The sequence below is a fragment of the Mycteria americana genome, chromosome 7 (assembly GCF_035582795.1).
Source record: "Mycteria americana isolate JAX WOST 10 ecotype Jacksonville Zoo and Gardens chromosome 7, USCA_MyAme_1.0, whole genome shotgun sequence".
NCBI lineage: Eukaryota > Metazoa > Chordata > Aves > Ciconiiformes > Ciconiidae > Mycteria > Mycteria americana.
This window is the reverse complement of record NC_134371.1, coordinates 59,277,704-59,303,431: the sequence shown is the minus strand read 5'-3', so window position 1 is coordinate 59,303,431 and position 25,728 is coordinate 59,277,704. Positions and strand designations below refer to the sequence as shown.

General features: G+C 39.1%; 1 protein-coding gene across 1 annotated transcript in view; it reads left to right on the top strand.

The window, feature by feature from the left end:
* Nucleotides 1-25,728, top strand: part of GPBP1L1 (GC-rich promoter binding protein 1 like 1) — a 33,788-nt gene extending 8,060 nt beyond the window's left edge. The window contains exons 2-12 of the mRNA XM_075508669.1: nt 7,636-8,527; nt 9,393-9,507; nt 10,747-10,876; nt 11,243-11,526; nt 14,260-14,332; nt 15,528-15,721; nt 18,434-18,574; nt 22,314-22,472; nt 23,430-23,554; nt 24,453-24,555; nt 24,810-25,728. Of these exons, the coding sequence (XP_075364784.1) occupies nt 9,448-9,507; nt 10,747-10,876; nt 11,243-11,526; nt 14,260-14,332; nt 15,528-15,721; nt 18,434-18,574; nt 22,314-22,472; nt 23,430-23,554; nt 24,453-24,555; nt 24,810-24,956 (1,416 nt within the window). The 5' untranslated portion in view covers nt 7,636-8,527; nt 9,393-9,447 and the 3' untranslated portion in view covers nt 24,957-25,728. The remainder of the gene's footprint in view (nt 1-7,635; nt 8,528-9,392; nt 9,508-10,746; nt 10,877-11,242; nt 11,527-14,259; nt 14,333-15,527; nt 15,722-18,433; nt 18,575-22,313; nt 22,473-23,429; nt 23,555-24,452; nt 24,556-24,809) is intronic.

Below are 25,728 nucleotides of genomic sequence, written 5' to 3'. Positions count from 1 at the left end.
GTGAGCAGGTTTTAATATTTCAGGTAAATACCACAGATCTCTAACATAAACAGTACTAAAGACTGTTAAAGGGACATTGGAGGGAAGTGGAATCTTAAGTGGCGCAGGAGAGAGACATAAGGGATGACAGTATTGCCAGTGGCTGTAGAGTATAAAACATCCAGGAATAATTGTTGGTAGGCATAATAACTAGAAAGTCTGTGCTGTCTCCCTTCTGTGCTTATAAGGAGTTGAGCCTTTTAGATTTTACGTGTTTGAAATGGTCATATCTTGGTACTCAAAGTAAACTCGTCAAAACCCACTGGAACGGTTCAGTTGCAACATATCACACTTGCTGGCTGAGGTTCAGAGCCTTATCATCTTACACAGGCTTCTGTACAGGTTCCCCAGATGCCACGTCTTCCAAAATGTGTTTTGGGCTTTTGTGTTAAATACAGCTTGCTTGCAAGACAAGCTTGCTGGCTTTGGAGTCTGTGGTCTCCTCAATGCACCCAATACTGTTGACCCAGTAGTGATGTGGTGGTAGCCTTGCTGGGGGAAACTTGGATCAGCTGGGGCTGGAAGGGCAGGCATCAATCAATCAATAGCATTGCTAAAGGTGAAGTTTTTGTCAATGGTGTTTTCTTATCCAATGGAGAATCTTTCCTACATCGCAGTCCTAGGAGTCACTTTTCTATGTGATTTGGTTATGTTACTCTTGCATGCCCTTGTATCTTTGATTGCTGTTAAGAAAGAAGAAAAAAAATCATCTCACGCACTGCATTCTAGATGTCAGTATGTGTTCACAAGAGTAGGCTGTTAAGGCTTTGCAAGGTATGTGGTTGGGTGGGTGCATATATTTGTTCTAGAAATTTTGAAGGAGGTAGGATTTGGTCAGTGTGACCTTAGAGAAATGGAAAGTAAGTAGGTAAATGGACAGGATGTTTGTGAAGCAGTACTGTACGAGATGCCAGTGGGAGGACTGTCAACAGAGAAGAGGAGTTTTATGTATAGATGTGTCCATATGGACCTTTCTTAACCTATTTTCAGTTTGTTGAAGTTAGTCATCTGGTTTGCAAAAGTGGTCAGATACATAACAGTTAATATGATTTTCCCCCACCCCCAGCCTGTTACTCTGGAAAAACTTTTGTATGGACAAGCTTCTGGCATGTTTTCATCTTGGAATATATAGATTTGCAGTGTTGTTTCTAGAACACAAAACAGTTTTGATGATTCTGCAAGATAGATTCATTTGCTTTAAACTTGAAAAACAAGGTGTTAATCTTTCAGTAATAGCAGGTTTTCACAAGAACTTTTAATATCTGTCTGTATCTGGGAAGACTTTGGTTTGCTACATGATTAACATTTTAATCCATCATTTAGTGGGTTCACGTTTCCATAATTCTTTAAAATCTGACATGAGTGATGCTTTGCATTTTTTAGATGCTAGATTTTTCAGCAGCCAGATACAATTTAAGCAATGCTTTCCACAGTATTTTTAATTAATGGAACTGTCCTTTATATTCGAGTAACCATTTTGGGGGTCTAGCTGCGTGATATGATGGAAAGAAACAAGTAATGATGGCAGATGTGTATTATACTTACTCTGGGGCATAACACCTCAGGCGTGTGAGCACTACCAGTTGTACGTGCCGTTCTGGAACATCTACATTTGTCCTCTCAAAAGGGTAGCCGTATTTCAGTCCTGTAGACAGACTGAAGGTGTGTCTAGACAATTGTATTAATGGAAGCTGAAAGCAAAATGAAAGTAAGTTTGTTTTGTAGATACTTTATGTAGGTGAATATGCCATTAACTGCAAATAAACAATCTCAAGTTGAGAAGACATAGCTCACCAGTTGTTACGAAACTCTTGAAATAGTAATGCTGCACTTGTGTCTTTTATAGTAAGGCCTAATAATGCATGCGAGGTTGAAGCAAGATCTATAATTACATTATTTTAAAAGGGCTGTGCACCCAAATATGATTATCTTGTTCAATAAAATGTTTCTAATAATAGTAAGACCAAGCCATGTTCTGCTTTTTTGGAAAACAGGATAATGAAGTTTCATGTGTGGCTTTTTGATATCCTTAAGGAAATCAGTAGCATGCTTTTGACTCCTCCTAGGTTGGGCTCCACGCTGCGACTCGCTATTGCTGTGAATGTATTGGATTAATAAAAAGTTGTTAGAAAGAGATCATATTTTAGTGAATGCATATGGTATTAATTCTTTATCATGAACTAACATACACCTGTTAAATGAGACTCTACTCTGAAGAGTAGCTAAGTGGAAAGGTCTGTTGTGTATGTTTAGGCATATCTGCTTGATTAAATAACTTTAAAAGAGCTGCACAGAAAGAAAACTGATGAGGGAAGTAAATTCTGTTCTGCCTTATGCATCCATTAAATTGTTCACTAATTTTTCTGAATGCTTTTGCAACCCAGCTGACATCTGATCTTTAGGAATATTACTGAAATCCCAATTGAATTGGCCAGTTAGAAAAACAGTCTTTACTTTTTTTAAATAAACATGTTCTATTTAGAGAAATACATAGAAATGCAGTGAAGTGAGCTGAAATTGTGGCGGGGATAGACAGATATTGTCCCTGTGACCTTTTACAGCTGCTATTAGTTGGATTGATAAATGTATAAAGAAGGGTAAAAGTTTACTTTTATGCTGGTTTTCTGCTAGAGGCTCCAAGTGTTTGTGATTTGCTGTTGCAGGGGATGAGAAATGGAATTAATGTAATTAACAGGATTCTAGGTAGACAGGAGAGGTGAAGGGACCTGAAGAGGTTTGCAAGGAACATTGACGCAGAAGAAGCATCCAGTAAAACTTGTCTGTTTCAGAAATGTGCACTGCGGTACGTAACGTGAGCAAAGGTTAGAAGCCCTGGTTCCAGGTATTCCCAGAGAGGTTGTGTGTTAGAACGGCATGGCATGGCAGGCGATCTTTTATCTCATGGCAGATTTTGCTTCCCGTTGGGCTTTTACAGTTTTGTAGGCCAAGGTAGGAGATGGAAGAGGAAGTAATAGGAAAAATGTACTGCTGATAAGCCTAATCTGTGCATTTTCTTAGGAGTTTTGAAACACCTTGATCCCTTCCCAATGAGTAATTTCATATAGCGGCTCAGGGGCCTTGGTTATCTTTAGCTTGTGTCTTTAGTCTTACATTCTGGTCGATATAGGTCTTGGCGTATTGAATACCTCCTTGGTTCCTACTGTCAGGTATACATGGAAAGCTCAGCTTGAGAGTCAAAGCTTTAGAAACTCTCTCTGGTTTAGAGATTAACTCTGGTCAAGTCTATGTTAGGAGTAGAAATTAAAGTTAACAGAAGGATTAAAACAACGGTGTAACTATATTCAATTGTAACACAGCAAGAACACTTTATTAAGGATGTATTAGAGGATGGGGTTTTTGTCCTGGACTATGTATGTTCCTTACTGTAGTCTGTGCTGCCTCTTTAAATTGAATATGCTTGTATGTTTCTTCCATTTTCGTGTCAGACTTTTAATATTTGTTTAGACAAATACACAATGAAATCTGATAATATGAAAGAGCATCTGACAACTTTGACTTGTTTATATGACTCAGTGACAAATATCACTTATTCCACTTGCATGTTAAATGACATGGTGAAGAATATTTAGATATGAAACTTAAGCACTTACCAAGGGAAAAAAGTACTTTTGTAACAACAAAAACTTATGAAAAGACAGTGCTATGAAATAACAGTTAAAACATTTTTAATGCAACATGTAAAAATTGATAATTGAAAAAATTTTTTTTAAAGGTTAATTAGAACAGCTAACAAGTGGAACCCCAGTGCTAAACAGAGTTTAATGTTTTATGTACTTATATTACTTGCCAAAGACTTCTTCATTTTAATCAGTGAAAGAATATTTTGGGGTAGTTGACAGACAACCTTTTTTCTTCACCAAAGCTCATTAATGCAGATTTCATTGTTGTGAAAGGAGGCATGCCTTTATAGAACATCTCATTTAGTGATATTATTATTTTCTCTTTTTCTGATTTGTGTTTCCAGAAATAATTCAAACTTGAACTCATTTAAAGGGAGAGAATTAATTAAATTTGCATTGATGAGCACTTTCGTTTGCTTTTTTTCCCTGGAATTGGGAGTGGCTACTGGTGATGATCTTTGTCCTTGCTGTTTTCCATAGTGAAGCAGAGACCAGTTCGACTGAACTGTAAATGCAATATGGGACGAATTGGGAACTTTGCCTTCAGGGAATGCATGAGTGTTTGTTCCACACACATGCTCATGTGCCTGATCAGACCCCACCTGTACTTTGAGGAACCTCTTCACTCTATTCATTATTGAGTAGCTGGCAAAGGTCATTTCAGTTATATGTAGTAATCAAAAAAAGAAACAATGTAGATATTAGGAAGAAAGGTTAAAAAATGCACAATTTTGCCACTGTATAAATCGGTCATGCTCCCAGATCTTGAGCATTTTATGCAGTTTTGGTGACCTTATATCTAAAAGATATGGTAAAGGCTAGGAAAGCTTTCACAAATTGTCTGACTTAGCTTGGAAGAGAGATGACTTGATGGGTATGTATGTCATGTATAAAATCATGAGTATCATGATAAACTGAATAGAATGTGATTGGGCACTTTGGTAGCACAAGAAAACATCCAATTGAATTGAGGGTGACATTTTTGTAGCCACAAATTTACACAAAGTACAAGAAAACTCTGCCCCCTCTCATTTGGGAGGCAAAAATGTATTAATGTCTTTAAAAAGATAGCATTCAACAGATTTACATAGAAGCACTGACTGGTAGTAAACTATAATACAGACTCTGGCTTGAAAGTATCCTGGGACCCCTGATGCTATTCACTCTTGTTCTTGCACTTTTTTTTTCTTAAGAATTTATTATAGGTTGCTGTCAGAGAAGGTAATTGAGAGTCTTTGGGTCTTGTCCATTATGATTTTGTGATATTACTGTTGTCAGTAGTATGGTAGGTTATAGAAGTGGTCTTAGGTAGGTTGAAGGTGTAATGTTGGGCAGGATTCGGAGTGTGTGTGAGAGGAGGCTGTAAAACCTAGCATGTGGGCTAATCCTGGAGACTGAAGGGTTTCAGTAGTAGTATAATTTACAACACTTCATCTAACAGCAAGTTTTTTTGCTTTAGCAAAAAGTATTGCATTTTAATGTCACATACCTTCTTTTTGTGATACTACATGCACAGGAAGGCGATGACTGAAGAGCAGTATACATGCCTATTGAAATAAGGAGCCAGCTGCAGGCTGTGTCAGCATATAGTGTGTTGGCATAGAGCCTTCAGTACCTTACTGGTGCCAGGAAACACAACTTTGGAAGGGCTCAAGACATGACTTTGAATTTACTATCTGAAGTGTGCCTTCTGTACACTATCTGAAGAGAAGTGGGTGGAGATTAATTTAAGCCTCTCGCTTTAATTTACTGCAACTTCAGTGCAGAGCCTCCAGTAACTGTGACGCCCACAAGTGAGATTGTTTCAGAATAAAGGTTACAGAAGTATCAAAATATTGGCTAGAAGGTTTGAGACGATATGTAGGTCATTCCTTTAACAAGAGTAAAGTTTTCTGATCAGTAGTGCCTAATTTATGCTGACTGTGCAGGCATGATGTTTGCAAGACTTGGACATCACTCCAAGATGTCATGTCTAGGAGTTGCACTAGACTGCATGCATGTTAGATACTGCTCCTTAACGAACTGCCCTGGTCACTGGTACTAACAGTGATATCAAAATAGCAGGTTGGGAGACCTGAATCTGCTGCAAAATCCTTTCTAAATTGGTGGTTGGAGTTTTGCAAAGAGTTTCACCTTGGTTTTGATTGTGCTGAAATATAAAAAGACGTCTTGCAGCAACACAAGTTTTGCAAGCTGTTGTTGTGCTTTCCTTTTCCATTTCCTTTTCCAAAGGTGCTAGGAACCTTTTTTGTGAAGTGGAACCTGGGTATTGTGCTTCTGTGGTGGTTTTATTTTTGTTGTGTACTCAGACCTAGTTCCTACTTGAAAGCTGTAATTCTGTCATGTTCATTTATTTAGATACCCTTAAATCCAGAGAACCGTTCTGTGTGGGCTTTGCTCTGTTTAGGTCCATTTTACACATTACTGTGAGTCGTCCTCAAGGTTCATTGAATCAACTTCTTAAATTATTTGACTTCTGTCAATAGCTTGACATGCTTAATTGCTATACAGTCTGTTCTGAAAAGTATATTTATTCAGAAGGTAATGAATCTTGTTTAAACATAGTCAACTGCATTGACTTTGTCCCTGTTTTATCTTCTCCTTACTACTCAAACGTTTGGTAGCAGCCTGAGAAGGTCACATCTAAAGGAGTCCTGTACCTGTGCTGAGTTCAGCGTGGTGGGAAGACTGTTCTGTCAGCAGCAGATGTTCCAGCATGTCCCTATACACACTGAAAAATTACCCTTTAATACAAAAACAGGTCTTGATAGGTTAGCACTTCTGTTGTTTGCAGTGTGTGATGCTTACTAGCTTGTGGTACGGGGTGGGATGCTCAGAAAGTTCCCAGGTCAGTATTGTGTATGGCCATGTCCACTCTGGTTTTGCCTCATCTTGGCTGGTAGTTTGTAGGGGTTGTGAGGCTGCTTGTTGTTACTTTGCCTCCAGAAATGTGACCATGGCTCACAGCTTAGGTGCAAAAATGTTTCCCTCTTTCTAAACTCCCCTACACAACATTAACATCTGGTTCCAGAAAGAAAAAAATATATGAAAATGAGGGAGTCTATTAAATTGAATGACCCAGAAGATAAAAAGGTGGTGATTCTTTTACTGTTCCCTGTGTGAGTTTATTTTGAGCCTCTACCAAAACAGCCTTAAAAACCTTAAAAAAAAAAAAAATCCACATGCTTACAGTAAAGAATGTCATAACAAGTGCAAGGAAAACCAGAACTGATCAAAGAATGGAACCGTATCCAAACAAGGAAAACAGACTCTGATAAGTCAAATATAAAGGCATAATAAGGCACGCCTGAAGGGATCCTGAGAAACAGCTGATGGCATCAAAACAGTAATAAAACTTTTCGGATGTTTGAGGAGCAGTAAACCTGTATGCTTCTGGTTAGGTAAGATGGTTCAAGGAAAAAGAGGCCATAGCAGAAAAACTCAAATTTTTTTGTTGTTTGTATTTTCGGTGGAGGAGTTAACGGAATACTGGATGTATTACTATCATGAATCGCTTGAGAGGGGAGTCTGGCTGTGTTGGAGCAGGTGAGGAATGATGTGGGCGCATAGGGGAGATGAGGCACGTGGAATGGCTGAGCCTACCTGTGGCCTAGAGTCTCGTTATTTTAGCAGCAGGTATTAAAATTGCTATAAGTGTGGGAATCCCTTTCATCAGCTGCATGCAGTTTCTCCACTCTTCCTTTTATTCTGATGCAGCTTGTTTGTATTGCCCTTTTGTAAACTAAATCTGGGAAGTGATCATTTAAAAGCAAAAATTCCCTTTTCAGGGACCTTTTTTCCAATTAGATTATTTCAGGTTTTGTTTTGATCAGAGATCAAATAGCTTTTGGCTCTTGCACTATAGTTGCTCAACTTCTCCTCTGTTCTTCTCTCTAGTCATACTTTGTCATGTTTATGCCACTTGTATTGATGGGGTTTTATTTGTTTTTTATAGTGACTACAGTTCCTGTCTCACCTCTTTGATGGAAGAGGACTATGACCCAGAAGTGAACTCTCCACTGTAGAACAAGAAGCTCTTGTGGAATAATTTGTGTCCCTTTAAAAACAGCACCCAGTCTACAAAAAATAGAGTAGAAGAGATTATTTTTGGACCTGGCATTTTTTTTGTTCATGTGACCTATGTTTCAGCATGTAAATGGTGAAAAACGGGGAGATAAACATTTGTGCCTGCTTTTGAGCTTTATATCAAGTAGTGCTTAGCTCTGTGGAGCATTAACCAAGTTACGTGAAGACCAGAGTATATCCTAACATTCATTTTTTAAATTACTATACCTTTTTTTAGCAGATGTATGTGATAAAAATGAAGTTTATATTTTAAGAGCACTTGGGCAGATGCTTCTTGTTTAGATCTCAGCATTTAGGGCAAACATTTTTATGTAACATCATCCTTTTTGCAGAGTGTTCAGGTTGATCTGCTGCAGATCATGAATTATCCAGCAGACTTGAGTGTATCTGTTCAGTACTAACCATGGTGTTGCTCTGAATGTTGTCATGCAGACTTGACAAACCTTTTTGTAATGTAAAGGCTGACTTCTGTACTACCACGACCAGAGGAAATTTAATGAGGTGAACGTGGTCGTGGCTTTTTTAAAATATAAATTACCTTCTTAGGTATTTTTTTTTGTAGTGAGAGTGCAAAGAGAGGTTAAAATGAGCAGCTGAGGGGGTGGAGGGCACAGTTGGCACGAAGTGCGGCCTCTCGTGCTCCGCTTCGAGACGCACTATTGCCCCAAGGCTGGCCTTACAGCATACTGCAGAAGGAAGGAACCCAAAGGTCAGTGAAGCACAGAAACTGAGGACATTGGACTGCAGAGGCCAAACTCAGGGTAAGTGATCATATGTACTTTTTTTCTTTGTTTATATAGTGTTGACTTGTTCATAGATAAATTAAAGTTGAAAAATAAAACAAAATGGTAAACTGGAGAAGCTTCCAAAAAAAGGCAGAATCCAGTTATACAGAGCAATCATGCGATTTTCATCATTTGAGCAGTGGAAATTGCTATGACATGTTGGAAAGAGCAATTCAGTTTCAGATTCTTCAGTGAGATGCCTCAGCTGGTCTTTAGTTGACTTCCATTAAGATCCTTCAACCAGCTTGTGTTCTGTTCCTAACCATTTGGTTTCTTAGCTATGAAAGCAGTTTCAGCATAGGATATTCCCTGGTGTATGGAAGTTGGTGGATCTGGATGCAATTTTAAGTTGGGGTGCAGGAGCTGGCTTATGGTTGTCTTTCAGGTCTCTGATCTGCTCTCAACGTCTCTAACATCATCACTGGTTTGGTCATATTTGCTTTACAGCCTCTGGAATAAAACATGCAGTAATCACTCCCTTGTAAACTGAGCCAATGAGCAGTGAAGGAATGTACCCCAAATTCTGTCATGTCTTGATTTTACATACCTGTGCATAGTATGGCTTTTGTATGCTGTTTGTTCTGGTTTCTTCCCACCTCCACGCCCATCCTATCATGAATTTCATGGGTGTGTTAATTGTAAACAGGAAGTAACTGGGAATGTTTCTTACCTGTTTTGGTCAGAGGAACAAAGTCAGCAGGAAAAAAAATGCTTAAGTGTAATATGAGAAACTATGTCACTTTCCCCTCCTATTCATATAGGCCAAGCTTTGGGAAATAAATTGTATTAATATTTCAGTTTGGAAAAGATGACAGTCAGGGAATGTTCTTTTCATTTACAGATCCTGGCCATGAGGTTTGATGCCTCATTTTATTGAAGGGAGACACTGGACCTAAATGGCGCAGCATGACTTTGTTCCTGCCTGGCTTAACTTCTCAACACCACAGTCAACCAAGGTAACATTAATACAGATCACCTCCTTTTACAGCTATGACAATGATAAAAAGAAAAAAATTGCCCCAGTGTTTTGTTGAACTTAAAATGTTTAATTTTAACTGTTGTGTTTTTAAAGAAGGCTTTTGGAAACTTTCCAAAGAAAGTTTGGAAACTTTCACTCATTTTTGTTGTCTTTGTTTCAACAAATGTATCCCTTTTATTTCAGAGGAGGAACAATCTTTGTGTTCAGACATGGAAGTGGTTCAGTGTCTTTGCATTGAGACTTGAGTGGGATTCCAAGTAGAAAATCATTTAAAAAATGGCCCTAAATCTGTGGGAGTCAAGACTTGAGCTGCCACTTATTTACAATTCAGAATATAATTTGGGTTTGATTTATGAAAATAATCTGACCCTTGCTGAGTAGTAGATTGATGATAAGCCCTTGGGCTCTAACTCCAAACTCAGAAATACTCATTAGTTTTTTGCAGCCTTAAAATGAGGGCAGTTTGCCTGTCACCTTCTTTCTAAAACTGGTTCCAGAAGCAGCTTAGGTTGACCCAGGAAGTGTGGTTTAGGACTTTAACAAATTGTGTTACTCGTACATGGCAGTGGAGAACATTTTAATAGCAAACCAGATCATGATGGACAACATCGATGAACAAGAAAGAATACAGCTTTCACCTTCATGCTTAAATATGAGGACACAAAAGTAATTTCAGGATATTTGATCCATTTAAAACAAATGTCTGAATTTTTTATAAATGAGGGAAAGTGAAGAGTAAAAAGATTCTTTGGAATCTTAATGCTAGAAGCATTAATGTTTTCTACAGCACCATAGTTGTTTCAGTCCAAAAGTGCTTTAACTTACTTGAGTATCTCTGAATTTTAGTCAGACTGATTGGATCCTCCATTGCTGTCTGCTCTTCTGTCTTTAGAGGGAGTGAATGAATGAGCACCTGTGAATCATAGAATTTCTTAAATGAATTTTGCAGAAAGTACATGTTTGCAAAGACCGCTGGTAAGATTAGTGCATTAGGTTCTCTCTGATTCTGTGTAAGACGTGCTGACCATTCTGATCAGGTTCACGTGATTGTTGACGTTGTTGGCTAAGCGATGCAGACATGGATCCTGTATTGAAAACTAGTACAGGAATGTGGGGTTTGGGCTTTTTTTCAATTAACAAAATGTCACTGTTGGACTGACAGGCTCCTGGAGTGCCCTAAGGAATGCTTCATTACATGACTTTTTACTTTCTGCAGTCCCCTGCAGCCACCTTTGAGAAACATGGAGAGCATCTTCCACGGGGAGAGGGCCGCTTTGGCGTAAGCCGTAGGAGACACAATTCTTCTGATGGATTTTTCAATAATGGGCCCCTCCGAACTGCAGGAGGTGAGTAGGAAGGATCAGAATGCAGCCTGGAAGCAAACATTTTGGAATATTCTACAGAATGAAGAATTCTGCAGAATATAAACAACACTTTCCAAAACTGTACCTTTTCAAAACATCCTATAAGAAACTTGTGCTATTCTCTTCTCCCATGCCATGTGCTCAGGCCTTAAGGGGTTTTTGTGGTAGCTATCTGTGCGTTGTGTAGCTTGGTTTGTTTTCTGATATGATCACGTAGTAGCTTAATAAGTTTGGCCTAGTAGTTACTTAGTGAACACTGACTTAACAACAAGAAAAACAGCCTGATATTTCCAGTATTCTGCACGCTGTTGACTTACTTTATCTGCATACTTATCTCCTTTTGTTTAGACTGCTGGCATCAGCCGTCCCTTCTCCGCCATGATTCTGTAGATTCTGGTGTTTCTAAAGGAGCTCATGTTGGGCTTTCTGGCAGTCAGCCTGGCTGGCATGGTCCCTCACGGGGCCATGATGGTGTGAACCAGCGTGGTGGAGGAGGAACTGGAGTTCATCGCCACTGGAATGGCAACTTCCATTCTCGGAAAAGTTCCGCCTTTCAAGAAAAGCTGCCTGTTGAATCCAGGGAAGAGAAGAAGGAAGATAAAGAGCAGTTGCAATTTGAGGAAGAAGACTTTGTAAGTGTGTAGCTTCTCACTAGAAGTGGCAGCTGTGAGAAGTGGCTTTTCAGATCTCGTTTTTATTAGCATTGATAGGTGGCGAGGATCTAGAGTTGCATTCCATTCCATGTTTGAGATCACAACAGATTTAACAAAATTATTTCAGTGCTAACAGGATGCTGATTGGTACCCAGAGTCCTCAGGATTTGATGACCTGTTAGATTATGGGTTTTGGCACACTACTATATTTTGCCAAATGGTTATTGTGAACTGAAGACAGTATTGTAACCCACAAGCCAGATCTTCAGCAAAACCCATAAGGTGACACTTTGGTCTGCTACAGGAAGAGTAGTTGTATTGACTTTGTGGCTTTGCTTACAAAGCCTTTTTTTGCTCCTAAGTACATCTGTTCGGCTATCTCCAGTCTGCCTGCTGTTCCTGTTTCCTGCATTCTGGTACATGTTGGTGTTTGTGATAACCTTCCCAAGCTTGTTCATGATATGTGCTCAGACCTTTGCAACCATCTGTCTTGAATCTTCTGGAATAGTATTTTGTTATCAGAGATGTTTTCCTATATTTCTGTTAATCTGTGGATCAGGGCTTCTTGAGCCATTTCTTCCATCAGTATCTCCAGTTCATCAATTTTCTTCTTATCCAGCATTCTGATTCACATGGTATTATCAGTATGATAGTCTCTTACATTCTGGCTCTATTTTTACTGGAATATCTTTAGTTTACGTATCTGGAGTATCTTTAGCACCTTTTCTGCTTTCTCTTTCCGATTTAATTTTTTTCTCCTGTTCCCTGATGAGGATTTTATTGTTACCAGACCACGTATTTTGCTTTTTGCATCTTGTTTCTTGCTCTCTCTAGGCTCTTCTTGACCAGTGTAATGAGGTCAGTATCATCTGTAACTCAGTCCCTTCACCTAATGCAATTCCTCTGACTTCATCTTCAATGCTAACGTCATTGCTGCCTCCAGTAGTGAGAGTTTCTGGTGATAGTGTGCACGCTTGTGTGTATCATCATCTTGAGCTTTTTGCTCAAGCTTTACTCTTACTCAGCTTTTCTCTCTGGAAGGCTGTTTACAGCTGAAATTGTTGTGGCAATTTGATGGCACTGCTTCTATTCAGGAAGGTGGGAGTTGGAGTGAAATATATGAATGCCACACAGCTGCTTCAGGCCAAAATCTAGAATCTCCACTTAAATTGCCACAGGAAACAGTTTGATTTAAGCTGCTGGTTTTTTTTTTTTTCAATGAAGTGCCTGGGGAGTGATTGCATGCTCTTGTTCATGTTGATGCTGGGAGTGGTACCCTGCATCACAGGGTGGTTAACACCTGGAGAGCAGTGATAAAGCTTGTGTGTAGATTTGTGTTAATCTGATTTCTCAAGAATACTGTAATTCAGGATTTCTATAAGCCTGTTCTTTAGACTGTCAAAAGCCTGTTGAAATCTAGAAAGTTATTGTAATGATTGCGACTGTGTGCTGTTGTAGTCTGTCTTGGTCTACGTCTTTCTTCCATGTACTTCTTCATTCTCTTCTTCAGTGCCTTGATGAGTGCCTTTCCCCAGCTACATGGCTGTTACTTCTGTAATTACTTCCCCCAATTTTTTTTAGGATGATAATACCACACACTGTCTATAGCAGCAAGCTTTGCTAAATAAATCCTGTATTGGCTTTGCCATAGTGGTGAAACTAATGTATACTGTGCTTCAGTATGTAGCTGTTAGGCCTGTGTGCCTGATGATGGCAACACTTTCCTGAGAGGTCTGCAAAACAGTGTGTTATCCTAAGTTCTCCTGTGGTGTCAGCACCCCTGCTATAAAACTGACCTGTAGCTAAAAAAATGAAGCACTGAAACAGAGGAATTTCGGGGGTCTGAGGCAGGCATTTATGCTATGGTGTGACATTTTTTCCTAACTCTTATAGAACAGGAATGCCTCCTATTTCAGAATCTCATTATTAAAGACTTATGCTGTCGCCATAGTAACTAACATATGAAGAATTCATTAAAAAGAGGAAAAAGATGGCTTTATTTTGAACTGAAGTTACTTGGGACGGGGGAAGAGGAATAGCTCATCAGGAACGCTTGTCATTGAATGCTTAGATTTTCTGTACTCTGCTTTGAGCTTGGACGCATCCTTAGTTATTCCACTAAGTTGAATTTTGATACTGAATCAAAGGTAAGTCTGCAGAGAGCACGGAGTCTGCATGCAGTATTGTCCTGGAAAGTGGACTCTGAAGCTTAACATAAATTTACATGTAGCTTTTTTATCAGTAAATGTATATATTCATTATTCCTTTACCTTAACAACCTAGTGTAGCCTTTGGGGTTTTTTTATTGGTTAACAAATAATTATTGTATAAAAATATTTGGGAAATGAGACTAGAGTCTTCCTATACTGATGATGTGGATTCTGTTTTATATTTTGAGCTGCTGTTTAATACCGCAATCTTTTATGTGTGTATTGGTTGGTGGAATATACTTAATCATACAGTAGAAGACTAAAGGGTCTATCCTGAACCCTCTGATAGTTCTGTTGGAAATACAGCAGAAGCCAAGGAGAACACAAACTTGATTTTTAGATGTCTTGTGACAAAGCACTCTCTTCTAATTCAGGTGCTGTTCAGAGAAATCTACCTGTACTCTGGGTTCCTAGAAGCATAATGTTATGTTAATACTGATTTTTTTGTTGTTGTTGTTATATGCGATATAATGGTATACTCATTTGCATTGTCTTTTTACAGCCATCTTTGAATCCAGAAGCTGGAAGACACAACAACCAGAACAAACCTTTAGGAACACCTTCTGGAGTATGGGGTAGGTAAAGGTATTTACATCACTGTACAGAATGCTGAAGCAGAAAGTTGTAACCAATGTTTAAATGCTAGTTTTGTCACTCAAAGATTTTTTAAACATTTAAGTGAAGCAGTTTGCAGCTTTCTCTCCTTTGTTGTTTTCCTCCCCCAATCTTCACTAATCTCTTGGCCTTTTTGTCTACTTGAAATCGTGCTTGTTTTGTCATAAAAAAACTGCTGGTGGCAGTAACATCACTGTTCTGCATTTGCTTCCTGTGTTACTGCAGTTACAATTTCATGCAGACATCACTTGAAGGGCAGAGCAGATTTGAGTGAACTAGACATTAGTTCCTGACTTGTAATCTTCATATTACTAATACAGCAAAACTGTCATAATTCTGTGGTTTGGGTTTATTTGATTTTTTTTTTTTAAAAAAAACGCAAAACAGGCTCGCTCTTGATTCTCATGTGGTATGCGAATCTGTGCCTTTTAAAAAAAAAAATTGAGTGAAACAAGGTACCAGTTCTAAAAACTAAATACAAGTTTGTTAATCTCTAGTTAGAATGTAGCTAGATTAGTTGGGTTAGATACTGTAAATAATCCAATTACAAAAAAACCTCAACAACACTTCTTGCTATAGTACCAGATTGTATTCTTTTTGCATGTTTCTCAGGTAGGTATTGTTCTGCTCAAAAAATAATGACAATTAGCATTTATGGGGCTTTTAGCTGTTTATACTACTACTGTTTTAAAATTGTTCTGCTCTTACAAATGAGCAGAATTGGTCTAAGAATGATTTGACCTAAGAAATATTAATTGTGCTTGTTTGTAAAAGCACTGCGTCTTTTGAGGTATAAGTTCTGCAATGTATTTTTGCTGTGTTAGTGAATTAACAAAATTGATCCATGGTTGCTCAAAAAAACGCTGATATCTGTTCTGATTCCTGTAGTATGGTGGAAGGCTGTTAGCTGATGTCACTGTAGGTTTTTCTCTTCAGCATCAAGGAAGCTGTTGTGGTTAAATGAAAAAAGGTTGGACTTTGACATCCTTATCCAGTATCTTCACTCAAAGCTGAAATGAAAGAACAGCTGATAGCAGTCTCAGAATCAGATGTGTAGCACCTAAGATTGAGAGGGAAGAAACTGGAGTGGTATACTGAAGCTGTTATGAAACTGAATAATTGTATTTCAGAATCTTTCTCATTTTATTTTTACAGAAAACCCCCCTAGTGCCAAGCAACCTACCAAGATGCTGGTCATCAAAAAGGTTTCAAAAGAGGATCCTGCCGCCGCCTTTTCAGCTGCATTTACATCACCTGTTTCTCACCTGGCAAATGGCAACAAAGCCACCACAATTGTCCCAAGTGTCTACAAAAATCTGGTTCCTAAACCTGCAGCTCCTCCTTCCAAGGTACAGGAGTTTCCAACCAAGTTAGTGAACTGCAGATCAAGGGAGAACTCTCTCCCTTGACAAGGGAATCAACCCCCTAACAAATAGCAGGAGTTGGAATCCAGTAGTTTTGGGGGTAGTGGCCTTTACAGTAGAGGTCTGTTTAGTAGTAAACTTGTTGTTCCCTGTTAAAATGCCATTTGGTCTTGTCCATACGAGAACTAACTTCTCTTCTGACTATACTAATGTCTGTTTGAATGGGTGTGTTCTCATGCATTAGACAAATCCTTATCTTAAGGACAAAACAAGCAATGCTAGAGAACTGGAATGTGTGCTACCATGTGCTTGAATTGTTCACGTGACTGCCTTGAAAAATCTTTATTGGGTTACAATACTTTGATGTGTTTAAAACACAATTGAGGCTAAGATCAGATTAGATTGTGACATCCTGCAATTTAGCTCTAATTTAGTTGAGCCATAAAGACAACTGGGAAAAGTAATGGGTTTTGTGCTATAATTCTTTTACTGAAAGAAATATAGGAGTGTTGAAAAAACAAGTAGGTTTTTTTTCCTTAGTTCTAGGCTTTATCTTGCCCATTTTTTCCAGATAATTTACATGTATAGATGCCCTAGAAACTTTGTAGGATTGATAGTGAGAGTATTTAAGAAGCTAAAGAAAATTATTAGCTAGGTTGTTCTTTAAAAAGGTGTCCAAATACTTTGAGTTCTAAAATTTATTAATTACTAATGCTGGCTGCGACATTCGAACAAAATCTTCCCTATGATTAGAGTAGATTAGTCTTACACACTTCAAAGATAAAGGCAAAATAAGAAAGATTAACAACTTTTTTGTAAGAAAGCAAGTTTAGAGCTTCTTTCTCTTTTGTAAGTTTCTCTTAATTCAGGCCAAATTCTGCCAACTACAGGAAAAATCCTAATGGTTAAAATGGTTATCAGATTGTCTGCTGGTGTCATCAACAGCGCTTTTGTTAATGAATGGTGACCGTTAGCAAAGCTAAAAGGTGGGAGATCAGCATATCCTTAGGCAGAAAAACTGTGTCCATGATGCCTTTGTTTAAAGGTACAGACATAAAGCAGCTATGGTAGGGTGCATTATTCTGAAGACTCTAGAAAGTTGTACAGAAAGTGCAGTGCATAAAGTAGTAGAGGGGTCAAAATATTCCTTTTGACAAAGTCAGCAGTATTTGAAAGCTGTCGCAGGCAAACTGAGTGAAAAATGTTTTTAAGTTGTACCAAGTAGTATTGAAAGGAAGAGAACTGGTGGCGGTGAAACAAATGCATTCTTTCTTGGCTAATTGAGATGGCTAATTGTTCACAGTCAAGTAGTCAATGAAGGTCATAATCTGCAAACGATTCCTTTTGGTAGTCGTCTCTAGTTGTTATGCTTGAATCTAGTGGCCTCCCTAAGAAAGCAATAGGGGTCTGTCCTTGAATTTGTCTAATCTGCCCCTTTGTGGAAGCTGGGAGAACAACAAGCAGCAGCCAAGAGCTCGGTATCTAAACAGTGCAACCACCGGATCTGCGGAGAGAAGCTTTTTGTCATAGTATTTCTACACCCTAATTTTAGTACCAGGCAATATTGCACAGGTTGGGATATTTTCTGGGTTTGAAGGCAATGTTTGGAATGTGTTCTGTGTCCATTCAGTAATGTGGACTGCTCTTGTTTTTAAGTTGGAGTGGAAGAGTAGTGCTGATGGCCTCCCCTACTGATTTATTTATTTAAAAATTAATAAAATAACCCAATGGAGAGTGAGGACATACTGAAATAATGGCTTCTGCTCTCATTGCTTGCAGATCTGTTGCATCTTGGATTTAACTGAATCCCACTTGTGCATGAGTTGTTTTGCTAATGACTTGAAGTTGTCTTCAGAAGTCTAATGGGTCACGGGAACCAGTATGTTTTAATGCTCTGACAGGCGTATTTCTCGTGCTACTTGATAGAATTTTCTTGTTAGGATCCTTTTGTAAGGACTGTCACTTCACAGCGTTTGTCCTTGGTTGATAAGAGAAGCTCAAGAATAACATTCCAAGTAACAAAAACTTATCTTGAAGTCTTTGCTTTTCAGCCAAATCACCAGTTTATTTGAAGGGATACTGCAGAGACTATCCAGAGCAAAACAGCAAGTGCTCATGCACTTTAATGAACTGGCTGCTTTTTCTTCTTTTTTTTTTTTTTGTTTTTTGTTGTTGTTGCTAAATCAATGTAATGCTGGACACTTTCAGAGCCCTAGGAAATAAATAATTTGCATTCTCAGCCTGGACAGAAATATTCCTTGATATGCTGCTTCCTTGCACAGGGGAAGTTCCTGTCAAGTGATGCAAAGCCTTTCTTTGTGGCATACAGTGTTCCCATATGAAATGTGAATTTAATTGGGATTTTTTACTTTCCATCTGTGGGTAGCTGTGAGATACATTGCATTACTTGGTGGTGATTCCAATTAATGAAGAGCAATGCTGGATTTTCTCTTTGAGCTCTAGTGGTGTTTTACTGGAGGGTGGTGCCCCTGAATTGTGTGTGGTGTGGGGAAAACAGAAGAAGACAGGTAAAAATAATGGATGTCAAGGTAAACTTGAGACTGTTCTTGGAGAGGGAGGAAAAATATCCATACAACAGCCAACATAATGTTTGTTTATTTGTTTTGCTACCTGCAAGCACCCCCTTCTTGTGCCTTACCATTTACTGTCCAGTATTTTGTGTTCTCTTCAATATAGCCAAGTCCATGGAAAGCCAACAGAAGTGAACATAAACCAGGCTCACTTTCCTCCAGCCGTGACTCTGCCTTTACCAGTCCAGTGTCTGTAACCAAACCGGCGGTACTGGCGAGTGGCTCAGTCCTCACCTCTCCCAAAGAGGTAAGGGGTTGGGTTTGGGGATAAAGTGGGAACTTTTGTCACTATCACCTACTATAGCTTAAACATGATAAGGTCCTCTCTGTACGTGGTATACCTACCCTTGCACCACTGAAGAATTACTCACTTCTACTTTCTTAGCACATTCTGCCACATCTCTGATACACTAAAAGAAATAAAAATGTGGTTTACCTGGATGTAAAGCCATTGGTGTTTGTCCAAATGAATTTCCCTTCAATATAAAAAAAAAAAAAAACCTAATGCTTTAAATAGTGTTGCATAACTAGACATGCGTAGACTTGGTGTTATCAGAGTGCAGATACCAAGAACTGATGTGAACAGATAGGTAAACTGATACCTGTGCTATTCTTTAATATGGGAAAAGAAGGGGAAGGAGGGTGATCTGCCTCGTTTCCTTTCTCTAGGAGAGCAACAGCACAAGCAATGAGCTCTGAGAGGGTTTAATGTGTGTACATGTGTCTTCAGCTACAGTGTCTGTTTTTAATTTTCGTGTTGGAAGGAGGTGAGGTGGAAATTGACTTACCTCCACTTTTGGTCTGAAGTATGGAGAGAACCTTGCATATAAATCTGTTAACATTTCAGCAATAACTGTGACAAAACACCTTTTGGCCAACACTTCTATGCATCACGTTATAGCTTATATACAAAATGCTGTTTTGAAGCTTGAAATTCCACAAAGCTTAATAGAAAAGTGACACTGAATAACTTTTCTCCACTGCTCCTGGGAATCAAAATTCAACAGGTTTGTGATCGTATGTAAAAGGAACAAAAATAAACCAGACTGTGATAAGTGACCTATTCACATAATTTGAAATTAGTGTGTTTGCATTTCAAGTGTAACAGTGGTTTTTTTTCTAGTTGTGCATTTGTCTTTTTCCTTTATATATCTTACTTCTAAAATAAGATTTTTTCATCTTTATGATTCTCTGCTTTGCAGGCTTTACTTTGCAACAGGCTGTACTTTTTTGCTTTAGCCACTGCTGAGTGTAAAAGCAGTCATTAAAAGCAATAGTTAACAAGCATATACCTGCCACTTTGACAAATAGATCTTACACTGTATCCCTTTCCCTTACCTTGCTTTTGTCTGTCCTCAGACTGAGTCCTTTGTGCTACTGACAGCCTGCCTTTTTGTGTAATGCACAGCACAGTATGGACACCTTTGCAGCATAAATATGTAAACTTAAATAGGCTTTCACCTCCAGGTAGATACCAAGAAGGGCATTCACTTTATATCATACAGTATTCTCTGTTATTTTATTCCACACACACCCCCCAAGAAGGTCTTGCCTGAAACTTTAGTCAGGAAAGATGTCGGGTACTAATCTGACAGCAGGAGCAGGCAGCTGGGTTTTCCCCAGAACAAGCAGTACTTCCTTCAATACTTCTTGTATTACCAGCGTCAATCAACTAAACAAAAAGGGCTTAAAATTCCTTCCAACTGAAATTGAATGCTTGTAATACATTTTTCTTTGAATCTGTTGGAGACATGGAGTATGAAAACACAGGATCATGGCCAGCAAATACTACTGTAATCTGAGCTCCACAGGCCTACTACAAGTAGTAATCCCTGCCTCTTTATTTCTGAAACGGGGATAATGCCCTTTCTGCAGAAGAGTGGAAGCAGCACCTTTGTTCGTAAGAGACCACAGTGTGTTGAAAACTAAAAGGGTGCCAACTAGCACTGGCACCACGTTCCCACAAGCCAGTCTAAGATAACCAAATTAAGATACAATCTGAATTCTTAAAATGATACATGATGACTTTTCTGTTAGAGTAGCTACCCCTGTTAAACAGACTGATATCTAAACAAATCTGAGATTATGCATAGTGCTCTCATTTAAAAAAAAAAAAAAAAGAGATGCCTTGATGTTTCAGTCCAAGGGCTAAACCTACTTTTAGAAAAGATGTCAAAAAATGACTACTTGTACCCCTTTACAATAACACTCTTTTTTAGTATTGTAAAGCCTTTTACACAAAGTTATGAATAAAATCAGAATTGAGGTGAAATTCAGTTCCCTTTCAGGACTCTGTTGTTTCTAAACCTTGGCTTTAACTTCACCTAATGTGTAGAAATTAAGTTTTAGTACCTCAGCAGTTCTATACAGTGCCATTAAAACGGCTGCTACTAGCAAAGAGCTCAAGTGCTTTAGTAGAGTATTGCAAATCACCAGAAGACATCTAATTTTTAGTCTCCTTTGTTCATTGTTACCTTCTGTCACTGCAGTCAAACTAATTACCATGTTGAGAGCTTTAATTTCAGTACTATGCTAGCTTTTTATCCTAATATTCAGAGTCACTTATGTCTGTTACAATTGCTGATTTGTTCCTTACTGTGTTGAATTAGGCAAAATCTGAAAAGGCCACCTGAGAAATGTTTACCATAGGACATTACTTTCAGCATGCACTTCCCCGAAAGGCATTATTGCACACCAGCGTTTCATGTGCAACAGGCATTAGAAATATAAGCAGGCGTTGTTGCCTTGTTTTTGTTTTCTAAATATTTTAGTTCCCTTGATCTTTGCTCAGAGCACTGTGAGTATGATAAAAACACTTTGCTAAGGAGATTCATTCTGAAGAGTCTGAATTTGCAACCTTCCCACCCTAGTTTAAAAAAGGGTGGGGACAGAGGGAGGTGGATGGAGAAAAACACTACAGGCTTTAGGAAGTTTTACTCTGTTTTAATATTGAGGAAAAAATCGAAGCAAGTAAGTGAAGGAAAAGAATACTTTGCACGCAAGATTCTAGTGTCAGGTATTCATATTCATGACTGAATTCCTCGTTGTCTTAGAGTAGCCAGGCATGAACTCCGTGTATGAGCAGAAGGTTAAGATATTGGGAACTTTCCCATAACATGTTTTTAGATTGCTTTTGTGTGTCCAGTCAAAATGATGGAACAGATTAAATTGAAAGCTCATCTTGGTTAGCAATGTTTTTATTGCAGTGTCATGGCTGGGGCACTGCTAATGTGCAAACTGTTGTGCCTTATGCCTGGTTCACAGATTCAAGATAACTAAGAAAGCTTAAATGCTGTGGAAGAGCATGGGAGATTACCCTGGGTTCATGAATTGATCTGAGCAGATTTCCCACAGGCTCCAGGGTTGTCTGTGTCTGGCTGCACACTGAACCATCTGGGCTGTGAGTGTACATAGCAAGGAATCAGCAGCGTGCTCTCCAGGGGAGGATACCAAGGCTGTGGCCACCTATTTCATATCCAGTTATGGTTAGTTAAGGATGTGACCACTCCCTGAAAGGAGATTACCACCCCATAGCTTAATTTCAGGGTAGAGTCTGTCAGGATGGCTTAAGACGTAAATTTGAACGGAGCCTAATCTCAATTTTTTAATTTTTGTAGGGTAAGAGTCCTGCGTGAATTTCTCTGCCTTAATATTCTGTTATAGGCTCCAGCAGTGCTTGAGAGAGTTACATTGCCAAGGAACAAAATAAACATATTCATGGCCGTGCGAATTGAATCCTAGGGGAAGAAAAAAAATTAAGAGTCGATAATGATAGGTGGGAGAACAATGTGCTGGTAAGGGAAGAAGTGAATGTGCAACACCAGTCAGTATTTTGGTGGGAATTTGACATTATGGTTTTTTGAGGGGTTAAGAGCCAGGCAAAGAACTGATGAGTGTTTGAAAGGTGTAAGTACAGACCCTGAAGAGAGCCCCGTCTTCGCAGCAATACAGTTTGAAAGTCTCTATATTCTACATTCCTTGTCTAGAGTCCTTCCAGCACCACCCCTCCCATCGAGATCTGCTCTTCACGCTTGACGAAGCTGATGCGCCGTACCACTGATAAAAAGAGTGAATTCCTGAAGGCACTGAAAGATGATAGGAATGGGGAGATAACAGAGAACAGAGAATGTGACAAGCTGGATGATGTAAGATCGCTGTCCTTGCTGTATATATGATCATTATATATTTAAGGAGTTGGGTACTGAAAAAAAACAGAGCAGTGTGTGTAATTCAGGCTCTGGAGGAGGAAGGGAATGACTTCCAATGGTCTGGCCCACATGCCAGCAGAAGTAGTGCACAGCACTGTGATGAAGGGAGATCCGTAACATGATGAAATGCAAATGGATAAGTAATAAATGAGGTGGAAGGGAAGGTCACAGATGGTAAAAATAATCTAGATTTTTACAAGGATTCTCTGAGGAGTGAAACAATACCATATTTTAACATCTTAATTTTCTTTCCAACTTCCTTGTCAAACTACATCCACAGGAAAGTAGAACTCGGTGCTTGTGAAAGGTGCAGGATAGAAGCCTCAGAGGTTTGGACCAGACCCCTAAATGCATAAGTCTGTGGCTTAATGTGCATGTAAAGAGCATCCTTAGGAGTATTTCATTCTCGTAGTTTTCTTACTCTCACTCTGAAGCCACTGATGATGGCTTTGTAATGCCAGCACTTACTTCCTTGACACAAAAGTGCAGTCCACCAAATGTCGTTCCTACTGTGTCATCTTGTCACAGCCAGATAGAAGTTGCTTTCAAGCATTATCAGTCCAGGCTCTGTAAAAAACACTGACTCAAGGTGAAAGGCTTTACTTCCAAAAGCAGAAGCTTGAACTTGTGTGGTGGTTTAACCCCAGGCGGCGACTAAGCACCACACAGCTGCTCGCTCACTCCCCCCCAGTGGGATGGGAGGGAGAATCGGAAGAGTAAAAGTGAGAAAACTCATGGGTTGAGATAGACAGTTTAACAGGTAAAGCAAAAGCTGCATGTGCAAGCAAAGCAAGGAATTCATTCACTACTTCCCATTGGCAGGCAGGTGTTCAGCCAACTGTGCTATTGGCATGGTCTGCGCAAGCACACTTTGATGCTCTTATTTTTCTTTAGATGGAGAGCAACAGCACACCAGAACCAAAGGAAAACTGGGAAGAGAACTGCCATCAGAATGGCCTTTCTCTCCCTTTGCCAGAGGAGGGGGAAAACCTCTCTCATTCATTGGAAGCAGAACACAGGTGAGTAAATGGCAAAATAAGGTGTCCGGAGTAAAGGAGGGTGAGTCCTAGGACTGTGTGAGGAGAAGACTGTTTCAAAGACGAGTCTCTTTCTGGGAAGCAGCGGTAGCTTTGCATGTACTGAGCTAGAGGTGTGTGGGCTTCATGACTAGTGCTGGACTAGGTGGAGTCTTACTGAAAGTAAAACAAGACACTGATGACAGGTGAGCCAAGACTTTACCAAGGTCTGTAATTAAATTCCACTGCTTCTCTAGTGCCACATTCCTGTGTGTTAATGCTGCCTAGATATTTACCTGCCCACACCAGGAGTGAGTGCAAACCTATAGTGTGATTCTGGTTAATTTACAAGCAGGTGTCCTAAATGGAATGGTCTGAAGACTGAAGATACACCCTCACACACACACCACTTTCTTTCTGTCTGCACTTAGAATATTCCTGTGCTGCTTTAAATGCTGTAAAAGTGGAGGAGAGTTAAGAAAATGTTTACCTAGTATCTCAGCTTGTATCTCGCTTCGGTGAGTAAGCAGTGTGTGAGCATCTGGTGTAAGCGGATAGTAAGTTTTAGGAGATTCTGAGCTGTGATACTGGTTTGATTGCCTCGTGTCCTGCTTCAGTTTGCTTGGGTGGAATTTCAAATCTCTGCCTTGCTTTCCTTCTGCCAGACTAGTTATTTACTCATTGTACAGGACTGCTGATGATTAAATATTTGTAAAAGACATTGAAAAATATTGGGTAAACACGAAGCATTGTTGAAGTGGTCTCCAATATAGAAGATTCCCTGGTGAATTGGGAGTGAATTAATACAAAACCTTGTGCTTTGTGGACGAAACATTCTCTCCTTTGCCATTGTTCCTTTGCTTTAAATTCCCATGCCCCTTTTATTTTCTCCACAAATCAGGTTATTGAAAGAAATGGGATGGCAGGAATATCCTGAAAATGATGAGAACTACCTTCCCCTCACGGAGGATGAGCTCAAAGAGTTCCAAATTAAATCAGAGCAGGTATGTTTACAGTTCTTGCCATTTGTGACTGCTCTTCTCCCTCTCCCTTCTCATGCACAAGTCATCTGTGGTGTAATTCTTAAGGGTATTCAAGACGACAAAGAATTTAAGTGAGGTTGTAGTGCAGCTGATGATTCTGTATTACCTGTGCAGAGCAAGTATATACAGTTATATGTAATTTGTGTCCACAGATGGTTAGCGATGGTTACTCTCCGCACTTTTGCTTGGTTTAAAACTTGCTTTCATTCCTACAGCGAAGAAGAAACGGATTTGGGAAGAATGGATTTCTTCAGGGCCGCGGCTCCAGCCTGTTGTTCCACTGGAGAAGCACTTTTAAGACAAAGATTGAGGACTCAGACACAGAAACTAGTAGCAGTGAAACGTCAGATGACGATGCCTGAAAGTGGGCGCAAGAAAATTAAAATAAATAAAACCAACCCAATAAACTCAGTCATAGTTCAACATGTGTTTGGGGTTGTATAAACTAAACAGAGTTTATTCTGTCTCAAGTCTGTTCAGTTTTTTCTTTTGTTGTTGATACTTCATGCACAAGGGAAATAATTGTATCCCAAAGAAGAGAGAAATTGGCTTCTTTAGCTTTTTCTTTTGGTTTTGCCCTAATGCTTAATAGAAGTTTGTGCAGCTAGCAAATTTTGACAAAAATCCCTTGTGGGGCAGTGCACAAGTTCAGTCTTGTAAGCAGGATACAAGTGGCTGACTGATCTTTGCAACAACAAGCTTCTAACAGTGCCGCCTGCATTACATAATGTCGTGCGGTAACAGTGTGCTAAAACAATCATTGTCAATGACAAAATGGCTATTGAAGTTCTAATTATGTTAAATTAATGCTAATAACATGAATTTTTTATTTTATTTTATTTTTTTTGGCGGCTCGGGGAGCTTCATCACTTAACCAGGCGTTTGTGGTTTTCTTTTTTTGGGTACAGCTGTAAAATATTTGGATATAGGAATTGTTTGTGTTCTTCTTCTTGCAGCCTTGATATTCAGGGTGGATTGTAAAATATAAATTTTTTGTGAGATTTCAAAGATTAAGATTATTTTGATAACATTATTTACAGATTTAAAAAAGTGACTATCACATTGAGTCTGTATGAGGGGGAAAAACTACTGCATCAAAAATAACTAACTTGGAATAAATATTTTGCATCAGTT